Source organism: Pseudophryne corroboree, chromosome 1, assembly GCF_028390025.1.
Source record: "Pseudophryne corroboree isolate aPseCor3 chromosome 1, aPseCor3.hap2, whole genome shotgun sequence".
Lineage (NCBI taxonomy): Eukaryota > Metazoa > Chordata > Amphibia > Anura > Myobatrachidae > Pseudophryne > Pseudophryne corroboree.
The window spans coordinates 700864768-700889511 of NC_086444.1; the positions used below are offsets into that span (position 1 = coordinate 700864768).

Consider the following 24744-nt stretch of genomic DNA (forward strand, 5'->3'; position numbering starts at 1 on the left):
TTAATGTGTTTTCCTGCTGTGCATGAGTTACATATTAATTTGTGTTTTAAATATTGATTAAATGTGTAAACTAATTTTTTTATATAGAATTTTTTTTTTTTTATATAAATTGTGATTTAATTGTGTCAAGTCAGCAGCTGCTCTTTATTTATTAAATTTTAGTGCGCCTTCACTGTGCAGATAATTTTTCATATGCAATAGGCACTTATCTAACTATTCGTACTCAAAAGGTAGATAGAGACTTTAGTGCTGTAAAACCCGTACTCAGCAGAGTCGGATACAGGGAGACTCGCCTCGCTTCCAGGACCGATCAATACGTTAGCGAACGACGAGTGGATCCACACGCTACTAGTGTACACTGACGCTCTATGAACCTATAGTGAACACAGATGCTCAGTGAATACGGACACATCAGTCACACAGCCGCCTATGCTGCGACCGGGTCCCCTACGTATACAGCGTCTGAGATGGAAGCAGGAAACAGTTCATGGCGGGAGACTCTGAGGAAAATGGTCATGAACCGGGGTGGAGGGGCAACCAGAAGAGCATCTGACTCCCCACTGCTGACCTAAACCCTAGGGATTGCGGCCTCATACTAATCCTGGAGCCTCTGATCCCTAAGGCCTAGTGCTGGTGCACCAGAGGTGGCAGCCGTGTCAGCGACTATTTGGTGGTCTCCTTGCCAAAACAGTGTGGCTGTGTCCGTATTCAACTTCTAAGTGGAATTGATGCCTTTCCTTCTCCCCGTGCTCCGGCCACAGCCTGGTAACGTCTGCTGGACCTGCTAGTATATCAGACACAGACGCCCGCCGAAACAGCACTGTACTCGTGGGTAAGCGTTGTCGCGACCTGGCGGAGAGTTGTTGGAGCGACTCTTTCTAAGGTACGTATAAGAGACACTGTTTAGAAAGATCACTCAAAAAAAAATTTAAGACTATAAAAATAACATGAGAAAGCTTAGTGCTGCTAAAAACCAGCAGCCCTCTGACCATGGTCCGGCTCCTGCCGCACCAAACAAAAAAACTGATTTGCCTGAGCAAGGAGGCAGGGATATATGGACAGGTCTGTTGCATGCTGGGAGGCCGGAAAAGCTTTGACCAATTGGTGCAAATCCGCTGTCGCTTCATAATATCCCATTGTTAACCTGTGGATAACCTGTGGACCCTGCCAGAGAAAGATATATTAAACTTGGATTATTTTTTTTATTTTTTTTAATAGGAACCTCTCCCTCTCACCAGCTGGCAGAGGAATAAGCGAGATGCAAAGGGAAGTGTTCTTAGACTATAAAAGGCAGCAAGAGCTGTTACGACTAGTCTACCACTGCTCCAAGAATATGTATATATAATGGAAAACATATTATACAATAATATGTATAAAACAAGAGGTTTTTCCTATACTCAAGAGCTACCCTATAGGCAATAGGCTGCATTAAAGTGGAACTACCCTCATGAACAGTACCAAAATAATTAGTATTGTGGATTAAAAACAACAACAAAAAATGTAAACTTAACATTTCATTTTGAAATAAAATGATGGAATATGGTATAGGTTATGAAAGTAGACTTACCAGACAGTCCCTTTGCATGGTCTTCACCAATGCACTGAAGGTGTCAGTGTCCAGAAGTAGTCCTTCAGGTGATTCCTGTATGAAGTCTAAGTCTTTGTAGGTGGGACTACGTTTCTCTCGCTCTCTCTTGGATGCCCTTCTCTTGTAGGTGGAACCCTTGAGGTCATACTTGTAATGCATACGCACCACCCGTGGCAAGATATTGTTCATAACCACCACACGAATATTCTTCCCACCAGACTGCACACAGTATAAGCCATAGAATTTGGGCAGAAGTGTCCGAGGGTTTTGGTTCAGATTCTGTCAAGTTGGAAGACAATACAAGGTCTTAGATATATAGGCACCTACGGGGAACACATAGAAGATATTGTATAGTATTTTTTGTGGGCTACATACAAAACATACAAAAGGATAAAATGAGACAAATACAAATGGAAAGGGTCTTAGTATAAGCTATGTTTAAATAAAGACAATAAATATAACGTACCATATAATACCCAGGAAGGAGTTTCTGGAGGAATTCAGCCTCCTTATGCATAACAGTTTTGATAATGAATTCATCATCACTGGTGACGTAAAACAGAGATCCACTTGCCCCAGGATTGGAGAGCTCAATTAGAGGCTCATTACAGAGAGAATACTGTGAAAGATCAAAAAAGGAAAATAGGAATGAGACAATGCCACAGAAATGCCTCTAGCTTACTAGTAAGAATAATTCCACCCAATACAAATTACACCTCTCTCCCAGTTAGTAGGACTGGGGCTACTATACCAGAAAACACAGCAGTTTGGGTAAACCCCCTCCTACTGGCAGAAGAATGACAGTGCAAACCGTGCAATATTTCCTGGCTCTCCAGGCGGAAAGGAGGAGCTGCAAATCTACCAAATTAGGAGATGGATTAAAAACAAATACAGCAATATTAACAAATATGTGTTAAGATCAGGAGGTGAATCATTGTGGATATATTAGGAGCAAGTTCTCCAGGACCGTAGGGGTCCTTATCATAAAACTCCTACAATTCTACTAGTCGGGTGGTGGAAGGATGTTAAACAGAGTTTCTTTATGTATCCATACTGTGAGCAAAACACCTAAGCATTGAGAAGTTTTAGTTTTTTTTAGCAATACGATAGCCAACCGTTTTGGTTAGCTGTGGAATCATAGTAAATACAGTTCATGCTGTATGACAGATGCCATTGATTAAAAGGATTTAAGTTTTTAAATTATTCATTCATAAATAGGCAGCATATGTGGTCTGAGCAAATTACAGGGAGGAGTGGGGTTGGGGGGCAGCAGTTTGATATGTGCCTGAACATCTGAAGTTTCAAATGTAAAATTCGATCCAAATGTAAAAACACACCTTTTTCCAACTCTTCAATAAGCCCCAAGCCAATCAGAAGATGGCTGGTGCCTCAAAGTAAGGCCCACATACACATATAACTAAAAGGGTACAAGTAAGGAAAAGCAAAATGCAATGTTAAAATGTTCTGTAAAAACCTAAAAAAATTTTTTTTATATATACAGGTTGAGTATCCCTTATCCAAAATGCTTGGGACCAGAGGTATTTTGGATATGGTATTTTTCCGTATTTTGGAATAATTGCATACCATAATGAGATATCATGGTGATGGGACCTAAATCCTAAGCACAGAATACATTTATGTTACATATACACCTTATACACACAGCCTGAAGGTAATTTTAGCCAATATTTTTTATAACTTTGTGCATTAAACAAAGTGTGTCTACATTCACACAATTCATTTATGTTTCATATACACCTTATGCACAAAGCCTGAAGGTCATTTAATACAATATTTTTAATAACTTGTGTATTAAACAAAGTTTGTGTACATGGAGCCATCAAAAAACAAAGATTTCACTATCTCACTCAAAAAAGTCCGTATTTCGGAATATTTGGATATGGGATACTCAACATGTATGTATGTATGTATGTATGTATGTATATATATATACACACACACACACACATATATATATATATATAATATTATATATATATATATATATATAATATTATATATATATATATATATATATATATATATATATATATATATATATATATATATATATATATATATATATATATATATACAAATCTGTGTTGCCGGCACTCAGTCTCTGGATCCTTAAAGTGCCGCGGTGCCTCCAATACAGTGCTTCTGCAGCAAGGTGATATGTTGGACAAGGAGCTGTGGCACTCGTACGGACTTCTTAGATGCTCAAATAAACGGGCGCAGCACGCCTCCTCTTAGTTAACGTTTCAGTTTTATTTTTCAAAACTTTCGTCAGAACAATGTGCATAAATAAAAACCTTACCTTTATATCTGTACACCCGTGAAGACACCCACATGGAGACGAACAGACTGTTGGACGCAGGGTTGGTGACGTCACGCTCCCGCGACGTGCGCTCTTGTGCGCATGTGCCAATCCCTCCGCTACCTAGCAACAAGTATAGATACAATGTGAAAATAACCATCACCATGACAACATGCTAACAAGCCGCAATAGCTGCATACAAATAAGCTATATAAATATTATTAAGCGATCAATTATTAAATCACTACTATAAGAAAGATTTAGTGTGCAGTTTAGGCATAATTCGGGCAAAGGAAAAGCAAGCTTATTGTTTTAAACAGGACAAGCAATCACATAAAGCAACTGAAGTTCAATTGTTCATTTAATCCTTTCGGTGCCACCGTATCCAAGAAATGGATCCATTTTGCTTCCAATTGTAGGAGTTTCTTGCCTCTGTCTCCTCCTCTTAGATTAGCAGGGACATGATCTATTAATTTGTACCGCAAGGTAGCCAAACTGTGTCGATATAATTTAAAATGTCTGGCCACAGGTTGTTCTGAATCAGAACCTTCCAAAGCATGTCTAATTGACATTCTATGTGTTGCCATTCTTTCTCGCAGTGTACAGGTAGTCTTTCCAATATACATCAGCCCACATGGGCAACGTATGTAGTAAATGACGAATTTGCTGGTGCAAGACAGGATATGTTTAATGTTTATTTTTTTACCGGTGTGTGGATGATTAAAGGAGTTTCCAGGTTCCAGGTAACTGCAGGTTGTGCAACCTGTGCATTTATAGCAACCAGGTTTTCTTGATAGAAAATTCATTTTTGGTAATGATTGTAGACGTGTGATATCATTGACCACTAAGAGATCTTTAAGGTTCTTTCTTCTGGAAAAGCTAGGCATAATTTTGTAGCCTTTGAAGCCCTTCAACTCCGGATCAAGGGTGACTATAGGCCACAAGTCTTTGGCCGTACTGACGTTGTATACACTATCCTGTTGGTATTGTTGTACAAATGTTATTGATTTTTTGTCAGATTTATTTTTGGATTTTGGTTCCATAAGTTTACTTCTTGACTTTGCTAGAGCTTTGTTTTTGGCGTGAACCAGATTATCATACCTGTAACCTTTTTGTAGAAACATCTGTAACATCTCATCAATGGCAGCTTCTGCTTTCTCATCAGTGTCAGTTATTCTCCGGGCCCTCAAGAACTGAGAGTATGGTATCCCCCCTATGCACGCTGGGGGGTGCTGACTAGAAGCATGCAGGTATGTATTGCGGTCCGTGGGTTTCTTGTAAAGATCAGTAATAACATAAGTAAGGAGGAAAGGACAGCATTGACAAATTTGCGCACATATACAGACATAGTGATCCGCACCGCGGATAAGGGTGGCGGTATAGTGGTATTAAACCTCGCAGATTATAAAAAAGAAATTTATACCCAATTAAACAATCCTGAAGTCTATAAGAAACTAGACCAAGATCCTACCGTTCAATACAAAACTGAACTGGATAACATCTTAACAGCAGCAACGGAGGAAGGCATCATTTCTGAGGCCATGCTAAAGAATTTAAAACAGGAGTTTCCAATAGCCCCTGTATTTTACACCATACCCAAAATTCACAAAAACATGACAAGTCCACCTGGTAGGCCAATCATTGCTGCAAGAGACTCGCTGTATTATAAAATCTCACAGTTCATTGATATATATTTACAGCCAGTGGTACAAAGTCAGCAAATGTACCTGAAAGATACTACAACATTTCTAAAGAAACTCCAGCAATTTTCACCTCTTCCGCCAGGTTGTGTATTATGTACGATGGATGTGGTGTCGTTATACACAAATATTCCACATACAGAAGGCCTTGCAGCGACAAGAAACCTCCTTCTTCTTGATAAAGACTATAATGGTCCTAATATAGACTTCATGATAAACCTCCTAGGTCTCACACTGAAACGTAACTACTTTTACTTTGATGGACACTGGTATAACCAACAGAAAGGGTGTGCGATGGGATCTTGTGTAGCCCCGGCATTCGCCAATTCCTTCATGTTCGCCAAAGAAAAAGAACTGTTATTGGATTCGCCAGACTTTATGCAAGGGATAATATGGATCACAAGATTCATAGATGATTTGTTCCTGATATGGCAAGGAAAAGCAGAAGATCTGGAACAAGCCATTATAAAAATCAACTCCAGAGACATAAACATCAAATTTACTTATGACATCAGTGACACAACGGTCAATTTTCTGGACGTCAAAGTTACGCTTGAAGATAACCTACTTTCTACTGATCTTTACAAGAAACCCACGGACCGCAATACATACCTGCATGCTTCTAGTCAGCACCCCCCAGCGTGCATAGGGGGGATACCATACTCTCAGTTCTTGAGGGCCCGGAGAATAACTGACACTGATGAGAAAGCAGAAGCTGCCATTGATGAGATGTTACAGATGTTTCTACAAAAAGGTTACAGGTATGATAATCTGGTTCACGCCAAAAACAAAGCTCTAGCAAAGTCAAGAAGTAAACTTATGGAACCAAAATCCAAAAATAAATCTGACAAAAAATCAATAACATTTGTACAACAATACCAACAGGATAGTGTATACAACGTCAGTACGGCCAAAGACTTGTGGCCTATAGTCACCCTTGATCCGGAGTTGAAGGGCTTCAAAGGCTACAAAATTATGCCTAGCTTTTCCAGAAGAAAGAACCTTAAAGATCTCTTAGTGGTCAATGATATCACACGTCTACAATCATTACCAAAAATGAATTTTCTATCAAGAAAACCTGGTTGCTATAAATGCACAGGTTGCACAACCTGCAGTTACCTGGAACCTGGAAACTCCTTTAATCATCCACACACCGGTAAAAAAATAAACATTAAACATATCCTGTCTTGCACCAGCAAATTCGTCATTTACTACATACGTTGCCCATGTGGGCTGATGTATATTGGAAAGACTACCTGTACACTGCGAGAAAGAATGGCAACACATAGAATGTCAATTAGACATGCTTTGGAAGGTTCTGATTCAGAACAACCTGTGGCCAGACATTTTAAATTATATCGACACAGTTTGGCTACCTTGCGGTACAAATTAATAGATCATGTCCCTGCTAATGTAAGAGGAGGAGACAGAGGCAAGAAACTCCTACAATTGGAAGCAAAATGGATCCATTTCTTGGATACGGTGGCACCGAAAGGATTAAATGAACAATTGAACTTCAGTTGCTTTATGTGATTGCTTGTCCTGTTTAAAACAATAAGCTTGCTTTTCCTCTGCCCGAATTATGCCTAAACTGCACACTAAATCTTTCTTATAGTAGTGATTTAATAATTGATCGCTTAATAATATTTATATAGCTTATTTGTATGCAGCTATTGCGGCTTGTTAGCATGTTGTCATGGTGATGGTTATTTTCACATTGTATCTATACTTGTTGCTAGGTAGCGGAGGGATTGGCACATGCGCACAAGAGCGCACGTCGCGGGAGCGTGACGTCACCAACCCTGCGTCCAACAGTCTGTTCGTCTCCATGTGGGTGTCTTCACGGGTGTACAGGTATAAAGGTAAGGTTTTTATTTATGCACATTGTTCTGACGAAAGTTTTGAAAAATAAAACTGAAACGTTAACTAAGAGGAGGCGTGCTGCGCCCGTTTATTTGAGCATCTAAGAAGTCCGTACGAGTGCCACAGCTCCTTGTCCAATATATATATATATATACACACATACACACACACACACACACATACATACACACACACGTGCAAAGATGGTGACACTCAGAGACTTAAAGAAAGATGCAAATGGTGCTTTAATTCGGATCTATATTAATATATATATATATATATATATATATATATATATATATATATATATATATATATATATATACATATACATATAGAGAGAGAGAAAAAGAAAAGGCTGCGGCACTCCGTTTGCAAAAAAATGTATTGATTAAAAGGTCATTACAGCAGTACAAATGGCAGCGACGTTTCGGTACTCGCAGGTACCGTTTTCAAGCTGCGTGCTGCTGAAAGGGAAACAGAATAAACAAGAATAACTTAAATATACTTACTTAAATACCCCCCGCCGCTGAGAGAAGCCGGGTCGCGGCAGCGTCCCGCATGGAGTCCGTCCGTGACGGGCGCTTGCCGATGACGTCATGCCGCACAGCGCCAGGAAATTCCAGGGGAGCGTGAGGCGTTGCCTGGCAACCGGACGCTGAGGACTGAGATCTCTCCCCGGCCTCCCACAGCAGCTAAAGGAGACACAAACTAGTCGTTTAGTGAAAATCATAATGGAATAGTGAAAATCAATGTGAAATAACAAAAGACACATATGTGCAATACAGTGAGGGCGCAAGCAATGTGCTTGAACACACACTGATGCGAGCAACAGGTAACCATGGTGATAATGATAACAAAACGACATGTCCAGGAATAATTTAAGTAGACCTACAGCATAACAAAAAGGGAAGAAACAATCATTACGGAGACTGGATGTTCTCATAATATCGTGGGCCTCTCATAGTAAATAAGGAGGGAGGGCAAACTGGTGACCCAATTGTATGCATCACTTATATATAAGCTGCATGCAAACGTGACATATCACATGTACCAAATATACTAATAAGATACCCTTTATAGAAAAGTGTTCCAATTATAACGTTCGTTCAATCCAGCTGGTGATACTGTATTGAGACGGTGTATCCACGACATCTCGCACTTCAACAGCTTTCCACTGCGATCGCCACCACGAAGTGATGGCGGAATGTGATCAATTAGCATATGTTTCAGCGAAGATAACGGATGTCCGAATTGTTGGAAATGTCGGGCAACAGGTTGATCGGAGCTTCCACTGGCAATAGCCTTTCCAATGGAAGATCTGTGAAGTGCCATACGTTCGCGTGCTGTACGAATTGTTTTGCCCACATAATACAAATTGCATGGGCAGATAATGATGTAGATCACATGGGTGGAAAGACATGACAGTGTATGCTTCAGAAATATATTTTTTGAAGTGTGGGGATGTTGAAATGATGGACCAGTTAGCATATGAGAACAGGTGGTGCATCGCGGGCATTTGTAGCAGCCTGGTGGTTTTGTCATGAAGTGAGGCACCGGAGCTGGTTTATCAAAGCCAGTGATGTCCGTATGGACAACCATGTCCCTAATGTTTCGTCCTCTTGTGAAACACGCCATGGGCCTTTTAGACTTAAAACAGGGTAAAGCTTCGTCGGATGCTACAATAGGCCATAGAGCACGACTCGCTCTCTGAACCACTTGACTGGATGTGGAATATTCCATCTTCCAAGGAATTGTTGATTGGGTGTCCTTCACTTTCGGAATGAGCAATTGGGACCGGTCCAATGCTAAAATTTCCATTTTTTGTTTCTTCAAATCAGTGAGATTGTATCCTCTGGCCACAAATTTATCAATAATAGCATCGATGCTGTTGGCTGCTATTGTTTTATCGCTTGCTATCCTGGCCACCCGCATCATTTGTGATTTGGGCAGACCTCTTTTAAGAGGTTTGGGATGGAAACTGGAAGCTGATAACAAAGTGTTCCGGTCAGTAGGTTTGGAAAACACCTCGGTTCGTAATTTGTGGTCTACGATGGACACTTGGACATCCAAATAATGGATTGAAACTGTGCTGTAGTTATCCGTGATCCTGATGGTGGATGGTCGGGAATTGATGGTTTCAATAAGGTTCAGCAAGGTTTTTTCATCGCCCAACCATAGCATGAATAGGTCATCGATGTAGCGCATGTATGTTGAAATGTGACAAGCACTCTCTGGAGAAGCAAAGAACATGGATTCTTCCTCAGCAAACATAAATATGTTGGCGTAGCTAGGTGCTACATTACTGCCCATGGCACATCCCAACAATTGCCTGTAGAATGTGCCATTGTAGATGAAATAGTTGCGTGTTAATGTAAGTTCAAGCAACTGCATAAATACATCGATGTCGAGATCAGAAATTTCTTCTTCCAGATAGAACGTTCTCACTGCTGAAAGTCCCTGTGCATGGGGAATCGACGTGTAAAGACTATTGATATCCATTGTGACTAGAAGTGCATTTGCTGGGATATCAGTAATGGCTTCCAATCGGTTGAGAAAGATTGTGGTATCCTTGATTAGTCTTGCATGTCGGATCACATAAGGTTGTAGAATCTGATCAAGATACATCGCTATAGGCTGGTACAAAGAGTCGCGAGCCGAGATAATTGGGCGCCCTGGGGGAGACGCGGGGTCCTTGTGAATCTTAGGGACAGTGTATATTATCGGACTCACTGGAAATGGTTGTTGTAAGGCCTGTAGGAGAGAATCATCCAGCTGGCCATTGGCTTTAGCCTGCTGTAGAATGCCTGTGAGTTCTACTTGATACTGATAAGTCGGATCGCCATCAAGCTTCTGGTATACGGCCGAATCAGCTAGTTGTCGTTCGATTTCAGCCATATAAGGCCCCAGATCCTGGATCACGATGGCGCCCCCCTTGTCTGCTGGACGAATTACAATGTCTCTGTACTCAGACAGATTTTTGAGGGCAAGATGTTCGTCCCTGCTTAGGTTTTGGTGTGGTCTAGGTTGAGCGTCCACAAATTTCTGGACCGAAGCATCCATCAATCGGGAAAACGTTTGTATGGAAGAGTTTTGTGAAATAGGGTCAAACTTAGAGCGGCTTCTCTTCCTTAAAAATTGTTGTGTAGGTGATGTGATGGGGACTTCCGTGGAATGTTGAAAGTGCTCCTTTAATCGGAGCGATCTGGAAAATCTGTAAAGATCAATATTCCAGGTAAGGTCGTGATGTTTGTTGGTCGGCACAAAGGAGAGGCCCTTGTTAAGAACTTTCTCCTCTGTCTCGGTGAACACACGGGAAGAGAGGTTGTAAATCATTTTTTCTTTTGGGAGGGAACTTCTTTTTTGCCTCGAGTTTTGACCCCCGCGGCGGGTGGCTTTGACTTGACAGCCTGGTCTTTTGTTTTCTTGATCTGACCGCCTGGGGGCAGAGAGGTCACCTCTAAAAGGTCATCAGAATCCCGGATTTGAAAGTCACTGTCGCTGTTAGAAGTAGCAGTGCCTCTTGACCTGGCTTCACGGCGTTGCCGCCAACCTTGGCGAGATCCTCCCTTTTGTGATCGCATGGAAGGACGATCGCCACCCATTAGCCAATGGTAAACTCTGTTGGTCTCGTAGTCTTGTACCACTGTGTCATATTTCTTAAGCTTGAATTTGGACAATTCCTTCTGATAAGATTCAATAGTTGATTTGATTTTGGAAAGCCAGTCGGTGCCCGTGTCAGCGGATAAAGTATAGTCGTGCTCTATGGCCTATTGTAGCATCCGACGAAGCTTTACCCTGTTTTAAGTCTAAAAGGCCCATGGCGTGTTTCACAAGAGGACGAAACATTAGGGACATGGTTGTCCATACGGACATCACTGGCTTTGATAAACCAGCTCCGGTGCCTCACTTCATGACAAAACCACCAGGCTGCTACAAATGCCCGCGATGCACCACCTGTTCTCATATGCTAACTGGTCCATCATTTCAACATCCCCACACTTCAAAAAATATATTTCTGAAGCATACACTGTCATGTCTTTCCACCCATGTGATCTACATCATTATCTGCCCATGCAATTTGTATTATGTGGGCAAAACAATTCGTACAGCACGCGAACGTATGGCACTTCACAGATCTTCCATTGGAAAGGCTATTGCCAGTGGAAGCTCCGATCAACCTGTTGCCCGACATTTCCAACAATTCGGACATCCGTTATCTTCGCTGAAACATATGCTAATTGATCACATTCCGCCATCACTTCGTGGTGGCGATCGCAGTGGAAAGCTGTTGAAGTGCGAGATGTCGTGGATACACCGTCTCAATACAGTATCACCAGCTGGATTGAACGAACGTTATAATTGGAACACTTTTCTATAAAGGGTATCTTATTAGTATATTTGGTACATGTGATATGTCACGTTTGCATGCAGCTTATATATAAGTGATGCATACAATTGGGTCACCAGTTTGCCCTCCCTCCTTATTTACTATGAGAGGCCCACGATATTATGAGAACATCCAGTCTCCGTAATGATTGTTTCTTCCCTTTTTGTTATGCTGTAGGTCTACTTAAATTATTCCTGGACATGTCGTTTTGTTATCATTATCACCATGGTTACCTGTTGCTCGCATCAGTGTGTGTTCAAGCACATTGCTTGCGCCCTCACTGTATTGCACATATGTGTCTTTTGTTATTTCACATTGATTTTCACTATTCCATTATGATTTTCACTAAACGACTAGTTTGTGTCTCCTTTAGCTGCTGTGGGAGGCCGGGGAGAGATCTCAGTCCTCAGCGTCCGGTTGCCAGGCAACGCCTCACGCTCCCCTGGAATTTCCTGGCGCTGTGCGGCATGACGTCATCGGCAAGCGCCCGTCACGGACGGACTCCATGCGGGACGCTGCCGCGACCCGGCTTCTCTCAGCGGCGGGGGGTATTTAAGTAAGTATATTTAAGTTATTCTTGTTTATTCTGTTTCCCTTTCAGCAGCACGCAGCTTGAAAACGGTACCTGCGAGTACCGAAACGTCGCTGCCATTTGTACTGCTGTAATGACCTTTTAATCAATACATTTTTTTGCAAACGGAGTGCCGCAGCCTTTTCTTTTTCTCTGCATCTACATTTGCTGAGGGCACCCTCTATTTATTTCGACACATCAGCATTAGAGTGCGGGTTCATCTTTTGGACTAATATATATATATATATATATATATATATATATATATATATATATATATATATATAATATGATATATATATATTTTCCAAAAGAAGACAGCGGCTCTCGAGGATTTAGTAAATATGAAAACGTGTATTCAAAGTTTACAGGTACACACCTTGACAAAGGGGCATGTGAGCCCCGAAACGTCGGCTACCTGTAAACTTTGAATACACTTTTTCATATTTACTAAATCCTCGAGTGCCGCTGTCTTCTTTTGGAATCTACATTTTATCCCAGAAGGCACCGGGGTAAGAAAGCCAGTCAGGAGAGAGAGAGAGAGAGAGAGAGAGAGAGAGAGAGAGAGAGAGAGAGAGAGAGAGAGAGAGAGAGAGAGTATCCCAATAAAGATGACAGCGGCACTCAGGGTTTTGTAAACATGCAAAAGTTGTATTCAAAACGTGAATAAATAAGCCGACGTTTCGGGGCTTACCCGCCCCTTTGTCAAGGTGTATAACGTCGGCTTATTTATTCACGTTTTGAATACAACTTTTGCATGTTTACAAAACCCTGAGTGCCGCTGTCATCTTTATTGGGATACTGCACATTGTTACCAGGAGGCACCAGGGTCACGAGTGGCCATCAGGAGGAGTGCCGGTCCACATCTGCTATATATATATATATATATATATATATATATATATATATATATATATATATATATATATATATATATATATATATATATATAACCACATCCAAAGACCGCTCTTTGTGGGTCAAGTCAGAAGAGATAAAGACCGCTCTTTGTGGGTCAAGTCAGAAGAGATAAAGACCGCTCTTTGTGGGTCAAGTCAGAAGAGATAAAGACCGCTCTTTGTGGGTCAAGTCAGAAGAGATAAAGGCCAGAACCACAATCTCTTGGTTAAGGTGGAAAGAGGACACCACTTTAGGTAAGTAACCTTGGAGAGTTCTCAGAACTGCCTGGTCATGATGGAATATCAGAAAGGGTAGACGACAGGACAAAGCGCCTAAGTCCGACACCCTTCTAGCTGAGGCAATAGCCAGCAGAAACAAGACCTTGGCTGTGAGCCATTTGAGGTCCCCCGTCTCAAGAGGTTTAAATAGAGACTCTTGCAGGGCATTCAGGACAACAGACAGATCCCATGGAGGCACGGGACAGACATAGGGAGGCTGAATCCGTACACATCCTGAGTGAATGTATGATGCAATTTTTCTCTGAAACCACACTGACAAGGCAGATAAGTGTACCTTGAGTGAGGCCAGACGAAGGCCTAAGTCCAGGCCTTGCTGCAAAAAGCCAGGATTCTGGATGTTTTGAATCTGTACGCATCATAGTTCTTATTAGCACACCAAGTGAAGTAAGAATTCCAGATCCTATAATAAATCCAAGCAGACGTCGGCTTACGGGATTTCAACATAGTTTGAATGACCGCCTCATAGAATACTTTGGCTCTCAGGAGTGATGCTTCAAGAGCCACGCCGCCAAAAGCCAGTCTGGCCAAGTCTGGATAGAGACAATGGCCCTGTACGAGGAGCTCTGGTCGTTGAGGAAGTAGAAGAGGACACTCTACGGATAGACCCTGCAGGTCTGAGAACCAATGCCGCCTGGGCCACGCTGGAGCGACTAGAAGTAGTATTCCTCCTTCTTGTTTGAACTTCCGCAGAGCCCTGGCCAGGAGTGACACTGGTGGGAACACGTAAGGCAGCCAAAAGTTCCATGGAGTGGCTAGTGCGTCCACGAACGCTGCTTGATGATCCCTGGTCTTTGATCTGAAGACCGGAACTTTGTGATTGTATCGAGACGCCATTAGGTCTACATCTGGTAGGCCCCACGTGTCCACTAGGAGTTGAAAAGACTTCCAGATGAAGATTCCACTCTCCAGGGAGTACGTCCTGGCAACTGAGGAAGTCCGCTTCCTAGTTTAGGATCCTCGGAATGAACACTGCCGATATTGCTGGCAGATAGCGTTCTGCCATTGAAGGATTTTTGACACTTCCAACATTGCCATGCGGCTTCGAGTGCCATCTTGATGGTTGATGTATGCTACATTGGTGGCTTTGTCTGACCGTACTTGAACAGGTCTGTTCTGTACCAGAGACAGGGTGAGATTTAACGATTGAACATCACCCGCAGTTCCAGAATGTTTATCGGGAGGAGGGACTCCCCACTGGTCCGACGACCCTGGAAAGAGAGTGTTGCTCCAACACCGCACCCCATCCACGTAGACTGGCATACATCATCAGCACGACCCAGTCGGGAATCCAGAAGGGATGACCCTGCTCAGTTCCAGCTGTAGAATGAGCCTGCTGAATCGTATTACAGATCCAACGCGCAATAGTCTGCTTGGAAGCAGGAGCCCCAATCTTGTTGGGAGCCCACAGGACAAACAGAGCCTCTGTTTTCCTAATCTGCGCCGTTCTGGCGACATAGATCTTCAAAGCTCTAACCACATCGAGAGACTTGGACTCCGCCAGGGCGTCAGTAGCCACTGGCACCACAATTGGCTTGTTAACATGACATGATGAAACCACTTTTGGTAGAAATTGCTGACGAGTTCTCAACTCCGCTCTATCAGCATGGAAAATCAAGTAGGGGCTCTTGTGAGACAAAGCCGCCAACTCAGACACTCGCCTTGCAGACGCCAAGGCCAACAACATGACCACTTTCCAAGTAAGAAATTTTAACTCAACCTTGCGCAAAGGTTCAAACCAATGAGATTGCAAGAATTGCAACACCACATTAAGGTCCCATGGTGCCACTGGGGGCACAAAGGGAGGTTGGATGTGCAGCACGCCTTTTACGAAGGTCTGAACCTCTGGACGAGAGGCCAATTCCATTTGAAAAAAAGATCGACAAGGCCGAAATCTGTACTTTAATAGAGCCTAACTTTAGGCCCGCATCCACACTTGCTTGTAGGAAATGGAGCAAACGCCCCAGGTGAAATTCCTCCGTAGGAGCCTTCTTGGATTCACACCAAGAGACATATTTTCTCCAATGCTTTGCCGTTACTTCTTTTTTAGCCTGAAGAAGTGTAGGAATGACTTCACTGGGAATACCCTTTCGGGCTAGGATCTGGCGTTCAACCACCACGCCGTCAAACGCAGCCGCTGTAAGTCCTGATACACGCACGGCCCCTGTCGTAACAGGTCCTCCCGAAGAGGAAGAGGCCAGGGATCTTCTATGAGCAACTCCTGAAGATCTGGATACCAGGCCCTTCTTGGCCAATCCGGAACGCCTGAACCCTTGTTCTTCTTATAATTTTTATCACCTTTGGAATGAGTGGAAGTGAAGGGAACACATATACTGACTGAAACACCCACGGTGTCACTAGGGCGTCCACCGCTATCGCTTGAGGGTCCCTTGACCTGGAACAATATCTCTGAAGTTTCTTGTTGAGGCGGGGCACCATCATGTCCACTTGAGGAACTCCCCAACAACTTGTCACTTCTGCAAAGACCTCTTGATGAAGACCCCACTCTCCTGGATGGAGATCGTGTCTGCTGAGGAAGTCTGCTTCCCAGTCGTCCACTCCTGGAATGAAGACCGCTGACAGAGCGCTGGCCTGCTTTTCCACCTAGCGAATAATTTTCGTGGCCTCGGCCATCGTCGCTCTGCTCTTCATTCCGCCTTGGCGGTTTATGTACGCCACTGCTGTCACGTTGTCTGACTGAATCATGACCGGCAGACCTCGAAGATGTTCTGCTTGCAGTATGCCGTTGTATATGGCTCTTAATTCCAGAATGTTTATGTGTAGACAAGCTTCCTGGCTTGACCACTTTCCCTGAAACTTTCTTCCCTGTGTCACTGTTCCCCAGCCTCGGAGGCTTGCATCTGTGGTCACCAGGATCCAGTCCTGAATCCCGAACCTGCATCCTTCCAGAAGGTGAGAACTGTGCAGCCACCACAGAAGTGAAATTCTGGTCCTGGGAGATAGAATTATTTTCCGGTGCATGTCTAGGTGAGACCCGGACCACTGGTCCAGCAGGTTCCACTGAAACACCCTGCATGGAACCTGCCATACGGAATGGCCTCGTAGGCCGACACCATCTTCCCTAGCAACCGAGTGCAGCGAAGAACTGACACCTTTGCCGGTTTCAGAATCTGTTTTATCATGTTCTGTATTTCCAGAGCTTTTTCCACTGGAAGAAAAACTCTGCAATTCTGTATCCAGAATTATACCCAGGAACGACAGCCGTGTCGTTGGATCCAACTGCGATGTTGGCAAATTTACGAGCCAACCATGTTGTTGCAGAATCGTCAGTGAAAAGGGCAACATTCTTCAACAATTGCTCCTTGAACCTCGCCTTTATGAGGAGATCGTCCAAGTTAATTGTGATTCCCTGCTTGCGCAGGAGAACCATCATTTCCGCCATTACTTTGGTGAAAATCCTAGGAGCCGTGGATAGACCAAACGGCAACGTCTGAAATTGGTAATGACAACCCTGCACCGCAAATCTCAGGTAAGCCTGATGTGGAGGATATATGGGGGCATGTAAGTAAGTATGCATCTTTTATGTCGACCGACACCAAAAAAATCCCCCTCCTCAAGACTGGAGATCACTGCTCGTAGAGACTCCATCTTGAACCTGAACTTTTTCAGAAAGAAATTGAGGGATTTTAGGTTTAGAATCGGTCTGACTGAGCCATCCAGCTTCGGGACCACGAACAGGCTCGAATAAAAACCTTCCCCCTGTTGAGAACGGGGGTACCGTGACAATCACTTGATTTTGACACAACTTTAGTATCGCAGCGCTTACTAGCTCTCTTTCTGGAAGAGAAGCTGGCAAGGCCGATTTGAAAAATCGGTGAGGGAGCACGTCTTGAAACTCTAACTTGTACCCCTGGGTTACAATGTCTACTATCCAGGTCCGAGTGTATCCAGACGTGGCTGAAGAGCTTGAGACGTGTCCCCACTGGTGCGGACTCCCGCAGAGGAGCCCCAGCGTCATGCGGTGGATTTGGTAGAAGCCGGAGAGGACTTCTGATCCTGGGAACTTGTCACAGCCTGTGACCTTTTTCCCCGACCTCTCCCCCTTGCAGCAAGGAAGGAGGACCCCCGTCCTTGTTTGAATCTATTGGGCCGAAAGGACTGCATCTGATAGTGAGGAGATTTCTTCTGCTGTGCAGGGACTAAAGGTAAAAAGGAAGACTTACCCGCGGTAGCCGTAGACACCAGGTCAGTGAGGCCGTCGCCAAACAAAACCCTACCGTTAAACGGTTGAGCCTCCATTGCCTTCTTAGAGTCAGCATCAGCATTCCATTGATGTAACCACAACACTCTCCTTGCAGAGACCGCCATGGCAATGGCTCTTGAACCCAAAAGGCCAATATCCCTTACAGCTTCTTTTAAATATGCTGCAGCGTCCCTGATGTGACCCAGAGTCAAAAGTACACTATCCCTGTCTAGGGAATCTACCTCAGATGACAAGTTATCTGCACACTTTTCAATAGCGCTACTCACCCATGCCGCAGCAACGGCAGGCCTGAGTAGCGACCCTGTAGTGACATAAATGGATTTTTGTGTATTTTCCTGCTTACGATCCACAGGATCCTTTAGGGCTGCTGTGTCTGGGGACGGAAGCACCACCTTTTTGGATAGACGTGATAAAGCTTTGTCTAACGTGGGGATTGACTCCCACCTTTCCCTGTCCCCAGAGGGGAACTGTTATGCCACTGGAATTCTTTTGGGAAGCTTAATCTTTTTGTCCGGATTTTCCCAAGCCTTTTCAAAAAGTGTGTTCAGTTCATGAGAGGGAGGAAATGTTACCTCAGGTTTCTTTCCTTTAAAACATACAGACCCTAGTATCAGGGACAGCAGGGTCCTCAGTAATAGGTAGTACGTCCTTTATCGCCACAATCATGTACAGAATACTCTTAGCCAGTTTTGGATGTAATATGGCATCACTATAGTAGACACTGGAATCAGAGTCTGTGTCGGTATCTGTATCTACTATCTGGGCAAATGCACGTTTCTGCGACCCCGAAGGGGTCTGGGTCTGTGACAAAGCATCTTCCATGGATTTTCTCCATGTTTGGTTCTTAAACTCAGATTTATCAAATCTCTTAGTCAATTTTGTCACATTTTCATTTAAAACACTCAACATATTCACCCAATCATCCATTGGCGGTGCCAACACAGCCACTCTCACAGTATTTCTGCTGCGGGGTACACTGGGCTCCACAAGGATTGGGGTGTAGAGTAGGATCTTGATCCGAGGCACCAACAGGCTCAAAGCTTTGACTGTTCCCAGAATGCACAGCGCCGCCTCCTATATCACCCCGCCTCCCAGCACAGGAGCTCAGTTTTGTAAGTTGGTGCTGCAGTAAGCAGGCACTTAACAGAGGGGCTGCTCCAAGCAGCCCTAAGAAAAGCTTTTTATGAGGTAAAAAGTGGTGGTAAATGTCTTGTGACATTCACTGCTGCAGCTCCAGCTCTCCCCAGCGGCGCTGAACACTCCCGAGCCCTGGTTGCCGGGTACCTACAGCGGAGGCTCTGGTTTTCTTCACGTTAGACACACACGGCTGGGGCTCTCCAGGATCGCGTGGCCGCGCTTCGGGAGGTGGTAAGTGGGTCCCGTTTGCGGGACCCGGTCTTTATCGCGATCCGGCGCGGTCAGTGGGAGGCGGGCTGCGCGCTGGCGGTGGACACTGTGGCAGTACAGGTGATCCCACTAGATCACCAGGGCATGGGCGCAGGTCAGGTTCTCTCTCTAAACCAATTATTATATCGCCCACAGTACCCGGTGGTTTTGCCAGCAGAGGGGATAAGGCTTAGACCTGAAGCCCCTCCCCCAACCCCAGGGCGCCATTTCTAGCAAGTGTTCCCGCCCTGGAGCTGCATATCTGTCTTTCCTCACTCCCTGTCAGTGTCTGCGGGGCCATTATCCCTCAGCTCACTGTTCCTGGGACTGCTTGGGCAAATCCTCCTATGTAAAGCCACCTGGTTGTCAGCGCTGTGACTTTACAAGACACTTAAGTATTCTACCTGCCTTTTTAGTCAGTGGTAGTAAGAAAGAGTGCACTTAGTCAGGGTTTTATAGTACAATTACCCTGTGATATACATCCAGTTCTTACTGTGTACTGTTATATATATTGTTAAATAGCTGTGTAAGCTAGTCCAGTGCAGTATTATTGTCAGTAATAACCTCTGCATTGTACAAACTGTGACTATTTGTGTGTGCATTTGATAGCTGAGTGGTGTCCATTTCGTGTCTTTCACTCAACCTGCTATCCCTATATTCCATAACCTGAGGGGGCTTGGTGCGTCAGGTGTTATTGAATATAGGATTTTCACAAAGATATACTGTATTACGTATTTTTCTCTGATTTAGTCACCATATCTCTCCTTTATCTCTGCTAGTGCTGACTACACTGCGCAGGGGTTTGGGTTCAGAGGTATAGTGCTGCTGATAATTGTACTGTGTTAACCTCATACTGCAAGTTATATCATGTCTGCTTCTGAGGGTAACGGTTCTGGGGCTGAACACACTGCCGGTGTTGCTGACGCCACGGGGCCATATGAGGAGAATATAGCAGCTGTGGGCTCTGGTTCTGGGGGCTCCTTGCCCCCCAGTGGACTGTGGCAACGGAGGCACATACTGACCCACCAAGGGCCGCTTTTTCCACGCTTCTGCATACGCTAGTTCATAAACTAACTCCCCCTATGGGACACCCAATGCCGGTACAACCGTATGTGGTCCCTGCAGCTAACCCGCCAAGGGCGGACGATTTATCTGCTCAATTAAAGAAGTTGAACCAGTCCTTGACTACTAAAAAGTCTGACCAACGCTCGCCTAAGTCCAAGAGGTCCTCTAAGCGAGCGCTTATCTCCTCACAATCCACTGCTGTCACTGACACCTAGTCTGATGAAGACGGCACATTTACTGACCCCTCAGGTTCTGAATCAGATACGGCTGATGGGGAGGGTAGTTCACATGTGGATGTTCCTGATCTTTTGGAGGCTATTAAGTTAATTCTGCAAATTACGGATGATCCCGAGCCATCCGTCCCTCCTAAGAAACCAGATAGGTTCTAGTGGATATACGTCAGGAACCCTGGGAAAACCCGGGTACGAAGTTTGTGCCTCAAAAGAAGATGCTGGCTCGCTATCCCCTCGCGCCAGAGCTGTCTAAGAATTGGGAAACGCCTCCTCCAGTAGACTCACATGTGGCTAGGATGGCGTTTTCCTCAGCTCTACCTGTCACTGCCGTCACATCTCTAAAAGAGCCTACGGATAAACGTGTGGAGGGTTGTCTGAAAGCGATTTACACCCTCACTGCCGGCTTCTACGGTATGCCCAGGAATGGTTGAAGACCACTTCAGATGCCTGTGTAAGGGAAGTAGTCACTCGAGGTTACGCCATAGCCTTCAAATACCGACCCCCTCATCGACTTTGCCAGACAGACGTCCCTTTGGACCAGACAAAGGCAAAAACTCTACATTCGGTGGTACAGACCCTCCTGGATACAGCAGTCGTAGTACAGGGGCCTCTTGCTCAGAGGGGCCGGGGGTACTATTCTCCGCTGTTTCTAGTCCCGAAACCGAATAGGTCCTCCCAGCCCATTCTCAACCTCAAGGCATTGAACAGGTTTGTGAAGGTTTCCAAGTTCCGTATGGAAACCCTTCGCTCTATAGTTCTGGCCTTGGAACCTGGGGACTACATGGTCTCCCTGGACATACAGGATGCTTACCTGCATATTCCTATAGCAGTGTCACATCAACAAAACCTGAGGTTCGGTATTGGCAACCTACATTACCAGTTTTGGGCGTTACCTTTTGGTTTAACAACGGCTCCGCGAGTCTTCACCAAAGTTATGGCGGTGATGACGGTGGTACACTTCTGTCAAGGGGTCAGGATACTGCCATATCTGGACGACTTGTTAATCCTGGCAAATTCCCCACATCTTCTCCTGCGTCATCTGGATATGACAGTCCGGTTTCTACAAGACCACGGGTGGCTTATCAACTGGAAGAAATCCTCCCTGGTCCCTGCTCAGAGCATGGTGCACCTGGGAGCGTTGTTGGACACTCACAACCAGAGGTTGTTCTTGTCTCAGGAGAAAGTCCTGAAGATTCAGGACAGGATTCGTTGCTTCCTTTCTCGTCCGCAAGTGTCGATACATTTGGCAATGCAGGTGTCAGCATTCGACATGGTGGAGTATGCTCAATTCCATTCTCGCCCCCTCCAGAGGCTGATTCTAGCCAAGTGGGACGGCCTGCCTCACCGGATCAGATCTCAAATGATCTTCTTGACTCCGGAGGTCCGTCTGTCGCTACACTGGTGGCTCCGGGACCAACAATTGTACAGGGGTCGTCCATTCTGGATATCCAACTGGGTCCTGTTGACGACAGATGCCAGTCTAAGAGGTTGGGGCGCGGTGCTGGAGCAACACTCCCTTCAGGGTGGGTGGACTAAGGAGGAATCTCTCCTCTCGATCAACATTCTGGAATTGCGGGCGGTCTTCAATGCGTTGAACCTGGCCCAGCATTTAATTCAGAACCGTCCTGTTCAAGTACAGTCGGACAACGCCACCACAGCGGCTTACAAAAATCATCATCAAGGCGGCACTCGAAGCCGTTTGGCAATGAAGGAAGTCTCACGGATTCTACGTTGGGCGGAAAGCCAACTACCGGCCATATTCATTCCGGACTTTCTCAGTCATCAGGACGTACATGCCGGCGAGTGGGGCCTCCATCCAGAAGTGTTTCAACTCCTCGTGGAATAGTGGGTTCTTCCAGACGTGGATCTGATGTCGTCTCGACACAATCACAAGGTTCCGGTCTTCGGAGCAAGGACAAGGGATCCTCAAGCAGCATTCGTGGATGCGCTGGCGGTGCCGTGGAGGTTTCGGCTGCCGTATGTGTTCCCTCCGGTGTCACTCCTGCCCAGGGTAATTCGGAAGTTCAAGCAAGAAAAAGGAAATCTGCTTCTCATAGCTCCAGCGTGGCCCAGACGGCACTGGTTCTCAGACCTGCAGGGCCTATCGTCAGAGCATCCAATTCTACTTCCACAACGCCCAGACCTCCCCGTTCAGGGCCTCTGTGTCTACCAGGACCTAGCCCGGCTATCTTTGACGGCGTGGCTCTTGAAGCTTCCGTCTTGAGGGCTAAGGGGTTTTCTGAAGGGGTCATTAAAACTATGTTGCAAACCCGGAAACCGGCTTCTGTTCGGATTTATCATAGGGTCTGGCATTCCTACTTTGTTTGGTGCGCATCTAACAATTATGACGCTTCCAAGTTTAGTACAGCCTAACTTTTGGCTTTTCTGCAGCAAGGCCTAGATTTAGGCCTGCGTCTGGCCTCACTCAAGGTTCATATTTCGGCCTTGTCGGTGTGGTTTCAGAGAAAAATTGCGACTTTACCTGATGTTCATACTTTCACTCAGGGTGTGTTGCGTATCCAACCTCCCCATGTCCCGCCTGTGGCTCCTTGGGACTTGTCGGTGGTTTTGGAGGCGTTGCAGGAGCCTCCATTTGAACCTCTTGGTTCAGCTGACCTTAAGTGGCTTTCCCTTAAGGTGGTGTTCTTGCTGGCTATTGCCTCTGCTAGAAGAGTGTCAGATCTGGGTGCCTTGTCTTGTAGTTCCCCATATCTAATTTTTCACCGTGACCGGGCAGTTCTTAGGACTTGTCCCGGATATTTACCTAAGGTGGTTTCTTCGTTCCACCTTAATCAGGAGATTGTGGTTCCGGCCTTTGTCTCTCCTGATTTGTCTCCCAAAGAGCGGTCTTTGGATGTGATACGGGCTCTCCGTATCTATGTGAAGAGAACTGCTTCTATTCGAAAATCTGATTCTCTCTTTGTTTTGTTTGGTTTCACAAACGTGGCTGGCCTGCTCACAAGCAAACTCTGGCCAGATGGATAAGAATGGTGATTGCACATGCTTATGTGAAGGCTGGTCTCTCTGCTCCTGATCACATTAAGGCCCATTCTACTCGGTCTGTTGGACCTTCTTGGGCAGCCCAACGTGGTGCGACCCTTGATCAATTGTGCAAGGCGGCTACGTGGTCCTCAGGGAACACATTCATAAGGTTCTATGCCTTCGATACTGCCGCTTCCCAGGATGCTTCCTTTGGACGCCGGGTTCTTGTGCCCGCTACAGTGCATCCCCATTGTCCAATCCTTGTGGAGCCCAGTGTACCCCGCAGCAGAAAACGAGTTTTATGGTAAGAACTTACCTTTGTTAAAACTCTTTCTGCGAGGTACACTGAGCTCCACAAGGCGCCCACCCTGACGCACTTAGCTTCTTTGGGTAGGTATGGCATTAGCCGCTGACACATCTGTCGTGAGAGTGTGGTGTATGTGGCTACTAACCGTTGTCGTCTCTTTTCCTGCTACTGCATTGGGCTGGTTAACTAAAAACTGAGCTCCTGTGCTGGGAGGTGGGGTGATATAGGAGGCGGCGCTGTGCATTCTGGGAACAATCAAAGCTTTGAGCCTGTTGGTGCCTCGGATCAAGATCCTACTCTACACCCCATTGTCCAATCCTTGTGGAGCCCAGTGTACCTCGCAGAAAGTTTTAACAAACGTAAGTTCTTACCATAAAACTCGTTTTTCTGTCCCCACTCCAGCCTCCTCCTGGGAAGAGCATTCCGCCTCAGACATGTCGACACACCCGTACCGACAGCCACAAGCACACTGGGGCTATAGGAGACAGACCCACAATAAAGCCTGCAAGAGGGACACAGAGAGAGATCTGCCAGGTCACACCCAGCGCCTATCCCAGTACTGAGGCCAGTAAGGTGACTGCCCAGCCCTGTTAGCGCTTTTAATATAATCAATCAGCACCAAATTGCCTGTGCCCACCCCCGTTTTTCACCCTGTTACTTGTACAACAGTGCAGAGGACAGGGTCAGCGTCTCTGCGGCTTCTGAGGAGAGAGAAGATGGCACTGGTCAGAGCTGTGCGGCTAAGCCACGCCCCCTACATGGCGCGCTTTAGTCCCGCTCAAAATACAGATTATACTGGCGGGGGTCCCTGAACTAGTGCCCGGAGCACTGTTACTATACATGCCAGTCTGACCTGAGGTCTCATGCTGCGCAGGGCGCCCCCCTGCACCCTGCAGTGCCGTGATAAGCGTGGGAGCA

The 24744-nt window shown here is 45.4% G+C and overlaps 1 protein-coding gene across 6 annotated transcripts in view; it reads right to left on the minus strand.

Moving 5' to 3' along the window:
* The window catches only part of PIP5K1C (phosphatidylinositol-4-phosphate 5-kinase type 1 gamma), a 336412-nt gene that overhangs the window by 264303 nt on the left and 47365 nt on the right, over positions 1-24744 (minus strand). For all 6 annotated transcript variants that reach the window (XM_063914840.1, XM_063914837.1, XM_063914838.1 and 3 more), the window contains 2 exons: positions 2055-2207; positions 1568-1867 (listed from right to left, as the gene is read on the minus strand). In XM_063914840.1, the coding sequence (XP_063770910.1) occupies positions 1568-1867; positions 2055-2207 (453 nt within the window). The remainder of the gene's footprint in view (positions 1-1567; positions 1868-2054; positions 2208-24744) is intronic.